The following is a 12,319-nucleotide window of genomic DNA, read 5'->3' as shown; positions in this document are numbered from 1 at the left end:
AGCCGAGGGGGCACAAGGAAGGAAGGGGGCCGGACTGTGCGGCACAGCTCCCTGTCGTGCTGGCGCAGAGGTCCGCGCGGGCTTAGCCGCCTGCGCACGGAGCCGGAGCCGGCAGAGGGCCGGCCGCTCAGGCGATGACGGTGGCCGCGGTGGCTGCGGGGCGGGGGGAGGGAGGTGTCTTTGGAGCGGCCGGGCCGGTTGCGCTTCTGAGGGCCGTGTGCGTCCGAGTGGCAAGCTGAGCGCGGCCGGGCCGGGGCGGCGTGTCCACTAGGGACCCCGCGCTGCAGCAGAGGCGCCTTCTGTGGCCCGTGCTGTTTTCAGTGGCCGGGCTCCTTCCGTTGCAGAGTGGACAAGGAGGACGTGATGACCTGCTTGATAAAGGGCTGCAACTTCGTGCTGAGGAACATCCCACACGAGGCCTTCGCGTATCAGAAAGATTCCGACCCTGAGTTCCGATTCCAGACCAATCACCCCGACATTTTCCCGTACCTTCTGGTCAACATCGGCTCTGGAGTGTCCATTGTGAAGGTGAGGTGGGCTCCCCGGACCACGCGTGACGGACGGGCAGGGAGCACCCGTGCAGCGTCGGCGGGGGCTGCCGTGGGGAGGCGGCCCAGGCTTGGCCTGAAGGATGGCGCCCCCCCCCCCCCCACCGCGTCTGGGGCATCCCCAGGACCGGTGGGAGGTGGCCGGCCCCCCTCGGTAGCTCGCCTGCCCTGCCGCCACAGGTGGAGACGGAGGACAGGTTCGAGTGGGTTGGCGGCAGCTCCATTGGAGGTGGCACCTTCTGGGGACTCGGGGCTCTGCTCACCAAAACAAAGGTATCCCGACGGCCGCGGGAAGACGTTCCCGGCTCTGCGTCGAGTCCCGCTTCCCACGCCTTCTCAGGAGAGGGTCGGCGGCCAGGGGACCCGAGGCGGCTGGTGTCGCTGTGGAAGCGGCTCCTTCCGTGGCCCGGTCCTGGCTGTGTGCCTGGTCCTTGCGGGAGGCAGTCTGGGCGCCCAGAGTCTCCCCCCCCCCCCCCCCGGGGGCCGGCCCGGGGGGGGGGGGCGGCGGGGGGGGCGCCCCGCCCCCCCCCCCCCCCCCCGCTTCCTCCCTCCCGGGTGGGTGGCCATGGAGCCCTGCCCGCCGCACCCCCACCCCGGCCCACCGCCGGCTCCTCGGCGCGGGGCTGGTTCCTGGGCTGTGGGGACGCTGCCAGCTCCCGCACCCCACCCCCTTCCGTCCGCCCTGTCCCCCCAGAAGTTTGACGAGCTGCTGCATCTGGCCTCCAAGGGCCAGCACACGAGTGTGGACATGCTGGTGCAGGACGTGTATGGGGGTGCCCACCAGACCCTGGGGCTGAGCGGCGACCTCATCGCCAGTAGCTTCGGGAAGTCGGCCGCTGCCGACAAAGGTGCGCCGCCCCCCCCCCGCCGCCGTCCCCCTCCCCCCGCGCCTGCGGCCCCCTCGCAGGCCCAGCCTCGCCCAGCGGCGCCCTGCCTCTGCCCTCCCAGAGTTCTCCAAGGAGGACATGGCCAAGAGCCTGCTGCACATGATCAGCAACGACATCGGGCAGCTCGCCTGCCTGTACGCAAAGCTGCACTGCTTGGACAGGGTGTACTTCGGCGGCTTCTTCATCCGTGGCCACCCCGTCACCATGCGCACCATCACCTACAGCATTAACTTCTTCTCCAAGGTGCGGGGCCCCCTCCCTCCCTCTTTCCCTCCCTGTGCCGGCACCCTGGGCTCCGCTCTTCCCGGGTACTCGGCTTGGCCCCTCGGCGTCTTCAAAACCAGCCGACCCAGGGGCCGGGGGGGGCCCCGGGCAGGCAGCCAAGAAGCGGGGTGCCCCCGCCAGCTTCTCCTGGGCTCCTGCCTCCCTTCCTCTGGCCAGTTCCCGCGTCCGCGCCTGGGGCGCCATGGCCCTCCCTGGGCCAGGCGTGATGCCAGCGGCGAGCCTCTGGGGCCGTCTCCACCGTGCGCGGGCTGCAGACGAGCTTTGAGACGCGTGTCGTTCGAGTGGGGTGACCGGGGTGGGTGTTAATTTGCGGAAGGAGTTACTCGCAAATGCCGAGCGTCTAGGTTCCGCACCGAGTGCGGTTTTGTTGACGAGTGCGTCGCAGACTGTCCGGGAAACCTCCACCACGTGCAGAGACCGCCTGTGTGGGCCACCCAGGTGTCACTTGGAGGTCAGCTCAGGCGGGGTTTTGCCACGGCAGGGGGAAGTCCAGGCGCTGTTCTTGAGACACGAAGGCTACCTGGGAGCCATCGGAGCGTTTCTCAAAGGAGCAGAGCAAGACAGTGAGTGGAGCAGCCGTGGGGGGACCCGTGCTCGCTTCAGGGCGGGGCAGGGCCTGTGCCGCGAGGGGTGGGGGTGGGAGGCCACCGGGGCCCTGGGAGTGGGTCTCTAACCTTCGGGGAGAGGCCCCGCCCACCAGCTTCACCGTCCCTCGGAGTCACGAGCCTGAGGGGCCGGCCCTCCCTCTGCTGCCGCCCTTCCGAGGGGTCGGTGGGACGCGACACCTGTGGGTTCACGTGCCACGTGATTGACCCTGGGTTGGGTGGGGAGGGTCTTGGTGGGTGAAAAGGGCTCCGAGCAGGGGCCAGGGGCACGTGGCCCTCCTCTGCCCGCCTCTCGCCTTGCTGTCTGCCAAGCTGCGTCTCTTTGGCCGGGCCATGCTTTTTCAAGGACGCTCGCAGGATGTGATGGGGTAGGGCGGGGCAGGCGGCTTTAAGAGGCCGCGAAGGGTACGGGTATCATCTCACGGGGTTTCAGTGCCAGTGAGAGGGACTACGGTAGCGTAGCACGAAACCCCAGGCCGCCTGTGCTGTGGAGACCTCCCATGGTGGTCGGGCCACCTGGGGTCTGAGTGACACCCGGTCCCTCCCTCCCTAGACCCTAACCAGTACAGCTGGGGAGAAAACTATGCCGGCAGCTCCGGGCTGATGAGCTCATCCCCGGAGCTCTGCCCAACACAGCGGGTGAGGAGCGGCACTGTGAGTATGGGGTCCTTGGTGGGGTCATCAGGTTCCGAGAGACCCTCTCCCGGTGCAGACCGGCCACTGAGCAGGCCGAGACTCTGGGACAAAAGACAGGCAGCGGGGCTTGCTTCCCTCCTTCTCTTAGCATTTTCCAAACATCCCTCTGGAGCCTCCGAGACTGTGCGGTCCAGCCCCTGTGTCTGCAGGCAGAATACAGAGTGTGTTTCCCCAGAATTGTGGCACCATTCACAACCCAGAGCCACAGAACCCCCCACGGGCCCTTCTCTAGACCGCGTTCTCTGCCTGATGGTTTGGAGCGGTAGAAAAGGACAGAGTCTGTGGTCTCTGCTGGTTTCCTGCCCATCCCTCAGTCCCCACTTGGAGAGGCCTGTGTGACCGGTTGTCAGCCAGACAGAGGACGCTACCATCATGGCCCCATCCTGGGGGACATCGCAGGCTTATTGAGGACACCCCCCAGATGGCATATGTCGCTCTGGTAACTCACTGAGCAGTTACCAGAACTCGGGCGCCCTGTTGGAGAGCCAGCTGGACGAGTCCGGACAACTAGTCTGGGCACACGAGTCAGAATGTCTCCATCAGGACCAGGCTGCTGGCCTTTTGGACGCAAAGTTGATTTTCCGTCACGGATGCAGATTCTCATACTAGTTAGCATAAGCCTCGTGGGGACGCGTGTGATCTAATCGTAGCCTCCCCGGAGAGAAAGCTCCCACACCCCGGGCCTGGTCGGAGCAGCGACTGGCTCGCAAGGGGTCTCTGCATCTTTGATTTGTAGAAGGGCGATGTGGATTCCCGCCTTAGGGATCGTAAAACCAAATGGATAAGCAAACACGAAATCCCCGCGTCAGACCTGATGTGGATGCCGGTCGTCCCCACGCGGCACGTGCTTGGCGCCTCGCATGCCTGTTGTGCTGGGTCTCTGTGGCCCTGCGAGGCGGGGACCGAGACCCCCATTCGCAGAGGGAGAGGCCGAAGCGCGGAGGGGCCAGGTCATCGCTTTGGGTTTGCGGAGGCTACGCAAGGCCAGGCTGAGGCGTGAGCTCCCGGGTCCAGGTAGCGGGAGGGCCCGCGGAGCCCGGGCCGAGGCCCCGAGGTCGGCGACGGTCCACTTTCTTTCCTCGCGTGGAAAATGCCAGCTGTTTCCACGCTGAACTTGTCACTCGGGACATCCTGAAAGTCCCCACGTGGCGGCCCTTCCTGTGCGGAAGCCCCGGCACAGAGCACGCCTGCCCGTCACCCCCCAGGCTTGCCGGGCCGAAGGCCGCCGGCAGACCAGAGCCGCGTCCCGGTGTGCAGCGATGTGGTGGGTCACTCCCTAGAGGCGGGGACAGGGCCGCTAGGCGTGTGCTGGGTTCTCACGTGTGCGGGAGAGCACCAGCTTCGGTCTTGACAACGTAAGCCAAAACCCTGGCTGGCTGAGTGACCGCTCCTCCAGAAACCGCTGGGTCACTGGCCTGCTCGTCGCTGGCGGCCACAGGTAGCACGTTGGGCATAAAGGGCCTCCTCGGCGATGCCGGCGAAACTGGCATCAGACTCGTGCTGCGCAGACAAAGGAGCCATTGAGGGGCCTCGACTGCCTGCCCCACGGGGTCCCGGTGGCCTTGCCGTGGACCCCGTATGGGGGAGTTACGGGTCCAGGGCCTGCGGGGCAGCAAGTGGGACAACGCGTGCAAGTAGCATACGGCCGGCGTGTCTGGGGGTCGTGTGTGAGGTTGGGCTCAGGCTGGTGTGGGAGCCCCCGCCGCAGGGGTCCCAGGAAACTCCACGGGGGAGGGAGGGAGGAAGGGGGCCGGGCAGACTTGGGATCTGGGGTGCGTGGCTCAGGCCACCGGCCAGATGGAGGGCGCCGTGGCTGAGCGGGGCCACGGGCGGGGTCTGGGGACGGGAAGAAGGGGCTTGTCCGCTTGCACCCGCAGCGGTCTCCTCCCCACGCCCCTTCCGTTCTCGCCGAGGAGCTGGTTCTCAGGCTGGCGGGAGGCGCCTCGGTCTTCTAGAACTTGGCGGCTGACACGTCCGCCGCCTCTCGTCCTTCCAGTTCGACCTTCTGGAGATGGACCGGCTGGAGAGGCCGCTGGCCAACCTGCCACTCCTTCTGGACCCGTCTTCCTACGTGCCCGACACGGTCGACCTCACGGACGACGCCCTGGCCCGCAAGTACTGGCTCACCTGCTTCGAGGAGGCCCTGGACGGGGTGAGGGCTCGGGGCGGGCCGGGCGCCCCTGGGGTCGAGACGGGCGGCTCGGAGTTCGTAGGCGCCGGAGGCCCCGGGCGCCCATGCAGCAAGCGACAGGTGTGGTGAAGGAGGAGGGGGCGTCTCCCGGAAGCCACCGGAGGCGTGTGTGAGCCTGAGGGGGTGAATCACGTTTCCCAGGTAAACACGTGGCTCCTAGTGGCTCGTCCGCGAGCTGGGACGTGTCCTCAGTGAGGGCGTACGAACGCGCCCCGCCTCCACGCCGGCTACCGCGTCTCTCCAGAGCGCAAACAGTTCGCGCGGGGGTCAGGGGACAGCTGCGATCGGGCTCCGGGCTCCAAAGAGTCGTGACTCGAGCCCTTCAGGGCCCCCCCAGGAGCATGTGTCCCTCCTACAGCCCCTCGGGCCCCTGGGGTCCTCAGAGGGAGGGGTCCTGCCCTGCCCCAGACCCCCGCAGCCTGCAAGGACGGTTCCCCGAGCCACCCATCCCCCTGGCACGGTGGGAGCTCGGGTGGCCCCGTTGCCACCCGGGAGACGGCTCGGCGGCAGCGCGTGCCCGTGCTGACCGCCCCGTGCTCGCAGGTGGTGAAACGCGCCGTGGCCAGCCAGCCGGGCTCCGTGGACGCAGCCGAGCGGGCGGAGAAGTTCCGGCAGAAATACTGGCGCAAGCTGCAGACGCTGCGACACCAGCCGTTGTGAGTGTCCCCTGCCCGGGGCCGCCTCGCGGTGCGCTGGGGGCCCGGCCTGGGAACGTGCGCTCGCGAGGGCCGGGGCTCCCGACGGCCGCTCCTGGGGCCACACGTGCGACGGTGCACGCCCCCCTGCCCGCCCGCTCGGCCGCCCGGCGGGGCCAGGCCGCCTCGGTTCCCCCGTGAGGACGCTCTCGGGCAGCATGCGTGGCCGTCAGATCCTCTCAGCCGCCCTTCCCCCGCCCCGTCCCCAGTGCTTACGGGACGCTGACCGTGCGCAGCCTTCTGGACACGAGGGAGCACTGTTTGAATGAGTTCAACTTCCCGGACCCCTACTCCAAAGTGAGTTCCGCCTTCCCGAGCAGGACTGGCGCCCGCGAGGGGGACACGGCCAGCGGGGAGCAGGGGCGTGGCCCGGCTGTTCCCCGGGAGTGCGGGGTGGACGCGGGCGGTGACACCTGTCAGAGCCGAGGTTTGGAGGCCCGCCTCTCCGGCCCCGGGAGCTCGCCGCCTCAGAGCGTTCGTGGACACCAGTCGTGCCCTCACGGGCGACAAGCCGGCCGGAGCCTGGCGGGCGGCCTAGACGGGCCACGCTGACCAGAAGGCCCTGTGCGCGGGCCCGTGCCGCACACCGCTTCCCGCCCCCTGCCCTCGGGTGGAGCGTCTCGGGACGGGGCGCCGGGTGCCTGTGGGGGTCCACGTCTTCCACCGCGGCCCTCCCCGGCCCTGCCCTGGGCCACACCGTGACCTTGCACGGCTCTGAATCTGCGGTTTCTAACGGCTTGGTTGGCGTGAACTCCCATGGTGGCGCGTTGAGCGCGCGACCCCTCGGAGCCGGTTCACAGCGATGTTCCCGGTGACGCTCTCCGCGGCGTCCCCAGCCGGGCGCCCTCCCTCTGCCCGGTCCGCCGAAGGCCTGCGGGAGGCAGGGCCGCGCCGTCGCTCCCGACCAGCCGCCCGCCTGTCCCCACAGGTCAAGCAGAAGGAAAACGGGGTCGCACTGAAGTGTTTCCCGAGGGTGATCCGCTGTCTGGACGCCTTGGGCTGGGAGGAGAGGCAGCTGGCCCTGGTGAAAGGCTTGCTGGCGGGGAACGTCTTTGACTGGGGAGCGAAAGCCGTCTCTGAGTAGGTGCCGCCCTCCGGCCTCCCGTCAGCCCCACCCCTGCCTGCTCGGTCCAGCTTGGGCCCAGGACCACGGCCCGACTGCCCGTCCTGTCCCCCCCCTCCCCACCCCCTCACCCGGTCACGTGTGGCCCCGGGAATGACCGGCGGTTCTGTGGGCTGTGCTCCCCCGAGCACAGCCGCGGGGACCGGCTCACTGGCATCTACCAGGCGTGGGCTTGTGCCCTGAGGCAGAGATCCAGACCCTTGGTGCGCCAGAGTCAGAGTTAACAGTTGACGTTTGAAAGCGAGAAACGGAGGTGCCTCGTGAAGGAGTCTGCAGACTCGGGTGGGGGCACGTGCCCCGGCCCCCAGAGCACCCTGGGCTCTCGGTCTGGGGTCACCGACAAAACCCAGCCTTCCAGGGTGATTTCCTGGGGCTCCCGAAGGAGCAGGCATGCCCGTCCCCCGCCTCGCCCTGTGCCCGGCGCCCTGTCTCCCGCCCGCTGTCCCCTCTGTGTGGTTCTCGCTGGTCGCACCCACGGCGTCCTTTCCGACTTTGAGAAGAGTCACCGCCTCTTCCCTCACCCTTGTCCCCGTCCTTCCCTTTGGGTGGCACGTCGAGGCGTGTGCTGGGCGGGGCTGGGAGCCGGCGCCGACCCAGGGCCTTGCCCGAGGTCGCCCCCGACTCAGGACCTCACCCCACCCCCGCCCCCCGGCACCGCCGTTCACGTTGCCGAGCGGGTCCCCGACCCAGGGCCCGTGCGCTCTGCCGACAACCGACGGCGGAACGTCGCCGCTCCGGTCACGGCAACGCTCACGGGTTTGGGAAGGGCTTCGCTCGGGGTCTCCGTGGATGCTGTGAGCTGAGGTTTGGGTGTTTTGTGATTTCGTTCTCTTCCCCACACAGCGTCCTTGAATCTGACCCCCAGTTCGGCTTTGAGGAGGCCAAGTCGAAGCTGCAAGGTAGGCTGCCCGGGGCCGGGCGGGGGAGGGGGCCTGCCCACGAGCGCGCGGCTGACCGTGTCCCTGCCCCGCAGAGCGGCCGTGGCTCGTGGACTCCTACGGCAAGTGGCTTCAGAGACTGAAGGTACAGCTGTCCCCACCTCTGCCCTGGGAGGCGGGGAGGGGCCCTGGAGACGGCGCGGGGCTGCCCCGGGGCAGTGCACTGAGGGCCCCTGCCCGCTCCCCCAGCCGCCGAGCTGCGGGTCTCAGCTAACCGCCCCCTGCTCCAGCCTGAGTCCCGCAGGCTCTACTGGTCAGGTCGGCCGGCCTCGGCTCGCAGGTCACGGGGGCCGCAGTCCTGGAAGAGGCACGGGCGCCCTGCCCCCAGCACCCCAGCGCCCGCGGGACCCAGCAGCCCTCGGCCTCGGCCTTCGGGGAGTGTGGAGTACAGAGGTGTCTGGAACGCTTGGACGCGCCTGTTCCCAACTGAACGTCCTGGTTTTGTCTTACAGGGGCCCCCTCACAAATGTGCCTTAATTTTCGCAGATAACAGTGGAATAGACGTCATTTTGGGAGTCTTCCCCTTTGTCAGGGAGCTTCTCTCTAGAGGGACGGAGGTGAGCGTCTGGGCCGAGTCGGGACCCCTGCCCTGGGCCCTCCACTCGCGGTGGGGGTTGGCGTCGGCGCGGCCTCCGTGCGGGCCAGGTAGGTTCAGGTGAGGCTTGTCACGGACCTCGGGTCTGCCCGTTCTGGGGCCGTCCGTGTCCCGACCAGGAGCCGGCCCTCCTGGAGACCACCGAGCAGTGAGGTCACCGGGGCTGCGCCTCCCAGCCGGCAGCCCCGGGTGGGCGGGCGAGCAGAGGCTGGCTCGGTGCCGGGCGGGGGCCGAGGTCCCTACAAAGCTCGGGGCGTCCCGCCGTAGGTCATCCTGGCGTGCAACTCGGGACCCGCCCTGAATGACGTGACGTACTGTGAGTCCCTCATCGTGGCTGAGCGCATCGCGGCCATGGACCCCGTCGTCCAGTAAGCAGGGCGGGCGCCCGGGGGGCCCTGCCCGGAGAAGCAGGGGCATGGTGGGAGCCTCCCAGGGCGCCAGCCGACCCCTTGTGCTCCGCAGCTCGGCGCTCAAAGAGGAGAGGCTACTGCTGATGCAGACGGGCTCCAGCTCCCCGTGTCTGGACCTCAGGTACCCCCGAGGCACCCCCTCGCCCACCCCGGCCCCCGGCGCGCCAGCCGGGCAGCAGGGGTCACCAGTGCGGCTGGAGCCCTCGGTCTGGGCAGCCTTCTTCCCTCGGGGACCCGGGAGGGTGGGCTCGGGACCGTCCGCGGCCCGGCCGCGCCGCGGGCTGGTGGGTCGGATGCCCCGCGGCTGGGGCTGCGGGCACCCCACGTGCCCTTAGACACCTGGGTCTCCGCCTTGCTGCTTTCTGCCCCCGGGGACCCTACGTGAGAGAACCTGGCCTTCGGGAGCCAGCCCCGGGGGAGGGACGTTGCTCGAGGATCGACCTCCTCCCTGTTCTGGGCCCGTCGTGAACCACGCAGGAAGGGGGAGTTCGCGTGACGCGGAAAGGAGTTAGAGCCTTTGGAGTGCCGCACATAGAAAAGCGTTCTCAGGCCCGGTTCTCACAAGTTTCCCGCCACAGGCCCCGGAGGGCGGGGATGCCCTTGTGGGGAGGGCGCGGCGGCCGCTCGGTGCAGGGGCAGAGGGCCCGCCGCCCCGCCTCACCGCCCCTCTCCTCCCCGAAGCCGCCTGGACAAGGGGCTGGCCGTGCTGGTCCGGGAGCGAGGCGCAGACCTGGTGGTGATCGAGGGCATGGGCCGCGCCGTGCACACCAACTACTACGCGGCCCTGCGCTGCGAGAGCCTCAAGCTGGCCGTGATCAAGAACTCCTGGCTGGCCGAGCGGCTGGGCGGCCGGCTCTTCAGCGTTATCTTCAAGTACGAGGTCCCGGCCGAGTGAGGCGCCCGCCCCGCCACCCTCCTCCGCTCGTCGGGAACGTACTTCGACCACAACAGGGAGACCGAGTTCCGATCGGAATATTTATGTCACGCGCCTGTGACTGAGAGCCGGGTGCGCCCGGGTGGGAGCGTGGGCGCGTGTGGCGTCGGGGTCCCTACGATGCTGCCGCGTCCGTGGCGGGAGACGCAACTCTGTCCAGTGAGACGTTCGTATTGGAATATATTTAACTGTTAAATAATCTTTTATATATATATATATATACATATGTACGTATAGATATAAATATATGCACATGTCTCCAACAGGTCACCAGAGGCTCGGGGTCCGCACCAAATAGAACGTGTAGAGCGGGCCCGGCCCCCTGCCTGTGCCGTGTGGTTGCAGAGAAGGGGTGCGGGCAGGGGTCCTGAGAGCCCGTCCCCGGGGCGGCCGAGAGCGGGCCCTTCCCTTCAGTTACTCCCCAAGCCCCTGGGCTGGCTGTGGCCTGTGGGCCGTGGCCCACCCCCACCCCAGCCCGGGGCCAGGAGACTCCCCCCGGTGTGTCTGTATAGACAAGGTTGCCCTCTGAGCCCCCAGCCCCACTGGGCACAAGGGGGACAGGGCGGGCGGCGCTCCCAACTCGACTGGCATCCGGGGAGGACCTTTGAGAGCCCTCGGGGGCCCGTGCACACTCCTGCTTAGAGCCGATCACGCTGCGTGGCCTTGGGCCACCCATGGTGGGTGCCTCTGGGCTGGGCCCCGGGGGGGGGCCTGTGAGATGACCCTTCTATCAGGGTGTGCGGGGCTCCCGCCTTGGAGGGTGGCCTGCCCCGTCCCCCACCTTCCACGCTCAGGGGCCGTGACCACCCCACTGTTCCAGCCCCCCCCCCGGTGACCCCCACACGTGTCACCCCCAGCCCCACGTGCAAGCGGCTCCCAGCCGTTCCTCTGCTAAAGCCGGGACTGTGGCCCCACAGGCTTCCAGCCTCCGGGTCCCCCCGGGCCAGGCCGGGCCAGTAGGTGGTCCCATGAACCCCCATCCCCCACAAGAGTCCCCCGGCCTCGGCCCCACCACAGTCCAGCCCTGCACCTCCCCGCCGGCACCCCTGCAGCAGGCTTCCCCCAGCCCCTCGGTCCAACTGCCCTTCGTCCCCTGCTTCCGGGTGGAGGCGCAGTGCCTGGTGCAGGGGGCCCAGCGCAGACACCTGGGAGGCCTCCAGACGTCCGGCCAGAGCCCGGCTCGGCCTGACGTCAGGACGCCCCCACGGGCCCTCCCGCCCACCCGGCCTGGCCCTCAGGAGGGGCACCGGGGGCACCTGCCCCCCTCCTGGGCTTCCCGGGGGCTGAGCCCGGCCCCCGGACGGTAGCCGTGTGCGGCGGGCAGGGCCCACGCGGGGCTGGACAAGGCTTGGCCCCCGCTTCTCGTGAGCAGGCGGGACACCACCTCCGGGAACCCCAGCAGCCATCCCACCCCACCCCTGGTCCAGAACCGCCTTCGCTGCACCCCGGATTCTAGGGGCCCCGAAGGCCAGGCACACCTGAGTGCCCTGCCTTGGTGCTGCTTCTCGCCGTGGGGCGCACTTCTCACGAAAACGCACCCCGTGCCTGAGCGGGGGCAGGGTTCCCAGGGGTCTGGTGGATCTGGGGAGGTGTGTGGGGCCCTGGGGCCTACAGACACCTCGAGGGAGAGCGTGCACACCCGCCTTCCCGAGGGTTTGCTCGGGAAGACGGCAAGACTTATCCTGGTGGTGAGTCGCGCGGCCTCCAGCCAAGCCCACGGCCTGCTGCTTCGAGGGCACCGCCTGTCACAGCGATCCTTGCTGGCCCCAGCACCCCAGGTGGCTTCTTTAGGGGCCAGATGCGGGGGTGGGGGGCCAGCCCGGGCACGGATCCCCTGGGGCCTAGCCAGCATCCGGCTTCTCCAGGGAAGGGGCAGTGCCTGTATCTCCCCTTCCGGGCAGGGCAGCCCCCACAGCCAGGCGGTCCTCTGGCCTGGGGTCCCTGTCCAAGAGTGGGACTGGAGGCACGGGAGGGAGCAGGGCTTACGTCTTGGAGCCTCGAGGCCCCTGCCCTAGGGTGCCAGTCCGCGAAGCCCTCTGTGGACAGAGGTGGGGGTGTTCTCGCACAGACCACGGCCCGGGAACACTTGGCTCACGGTCACGGGGGCGGTGGGCCACCCTACACCGAGCAGGCGTGGGCGTGGAGTTGTGTTGTGGAGTTGTGGGCGTGCGAGTTTAGAGTCTAGGGTGTCCAGAGGAGGCTTTGTGTGGAGCAAGCCCGCCGCCGTCGGGCAGGGAACCAGCAGCTCTGGGCACAGAAGGAGCATTCCCTGGAGCCACACCCGCGCCCCTGCACCAGGGGCCCCGCGCGTCCGCTCCCCCTGTGCCCGTGCTCACCTACACCTCCCGCGCCCCTGTGCACCACCCCCCACCACCCCCCCCCCCCCCGGCACTGCAGAAAACCAGGTACAAG

General features: G+C 68.8%; 1 protein-coding gene across 1 annotated transcript; it reads left to right on the top strand.

Annotated features, from left to right (window-relative positions):
- Positions 1-303: 303 nt before the first annotated feature.
- On the top strand, positions 304-10,177 carry PANK4 (pantothenate kinase 4 (inactive)). The gene is made up of 16 exons (XM_040458933.1): positions 304-528; positions 729-821; positions 1,243-1,396; positions 1,497-1,678; positions 2,202-2,283; positions 2,879-2,964; positions 5,018-5,173; positions 5,756-5,868; positions 6,117-6,204; positions 6,836-6,987; positions 7,874-7,929; positions 8,004-8,053; positions 8,421-8,525; positions 8,831-8,931; positions 9,026-9,094; positions 9,655-10,177. The coding sequence occupies exons 1-16, from the start codon at positions 364-366 to the stop codon at positions 9,866-9,868; spliced, it is 1,866 nt and encodes a 621-aa protein (XP_040314867.1). The 5' UTR covers positions 304-363; the 3' UTR covers positions 9,869-10,177.
- The last annotated feature ends 2,142 nt before the right edge of the window (positions 10,178-12,319 follow it).

Source organism: Herpailurus yagouaroundi, unplaced genomic scaffold, assembly GCF_014898765.1.
Source record: "Herpailurus yagouaroundi ecotype Mexico unplaced genomic scaffold, PumYag 77, whole genome shotgun sequence".
Classification (NCBI taxonomy): Eukaryota; Metazoa; Chordata; class Mammalia; order Carnivora; family Felidae; genus Herpailurus; species Herpailurus yagouaroundi.
Note: the sequence above shows the minus strand (reverse complement) of the source record. Positions and strands in the feature narration are given on the sequence as shown.

Excerpts from the sequence above, each read along its gene's own strand:
- PANK4 (XM_040458933.1), top strand. The coding sequence starts at position 364 with ATGACCTGCTTGATAAAGGGCTGCAACTTCGTGCTGAGGAACATCCCA. Across the intron at positions 1,679-2,201 it reads GCATTAACTTCTTCTCCAAG|GGGGAAGTCCAGGCGCTGTT; the intron begins GTGCGGGGCCCC and ends TTGCCACGGCAG. Across the intron at positions 8,526-8,830 it reads TTCTCTCTAGAGGGACGGAG|GTCATCCTGGCGTGCAACTC; the intron begins GTGAGCGTCTGG and ends GTCCCGCCGTAG.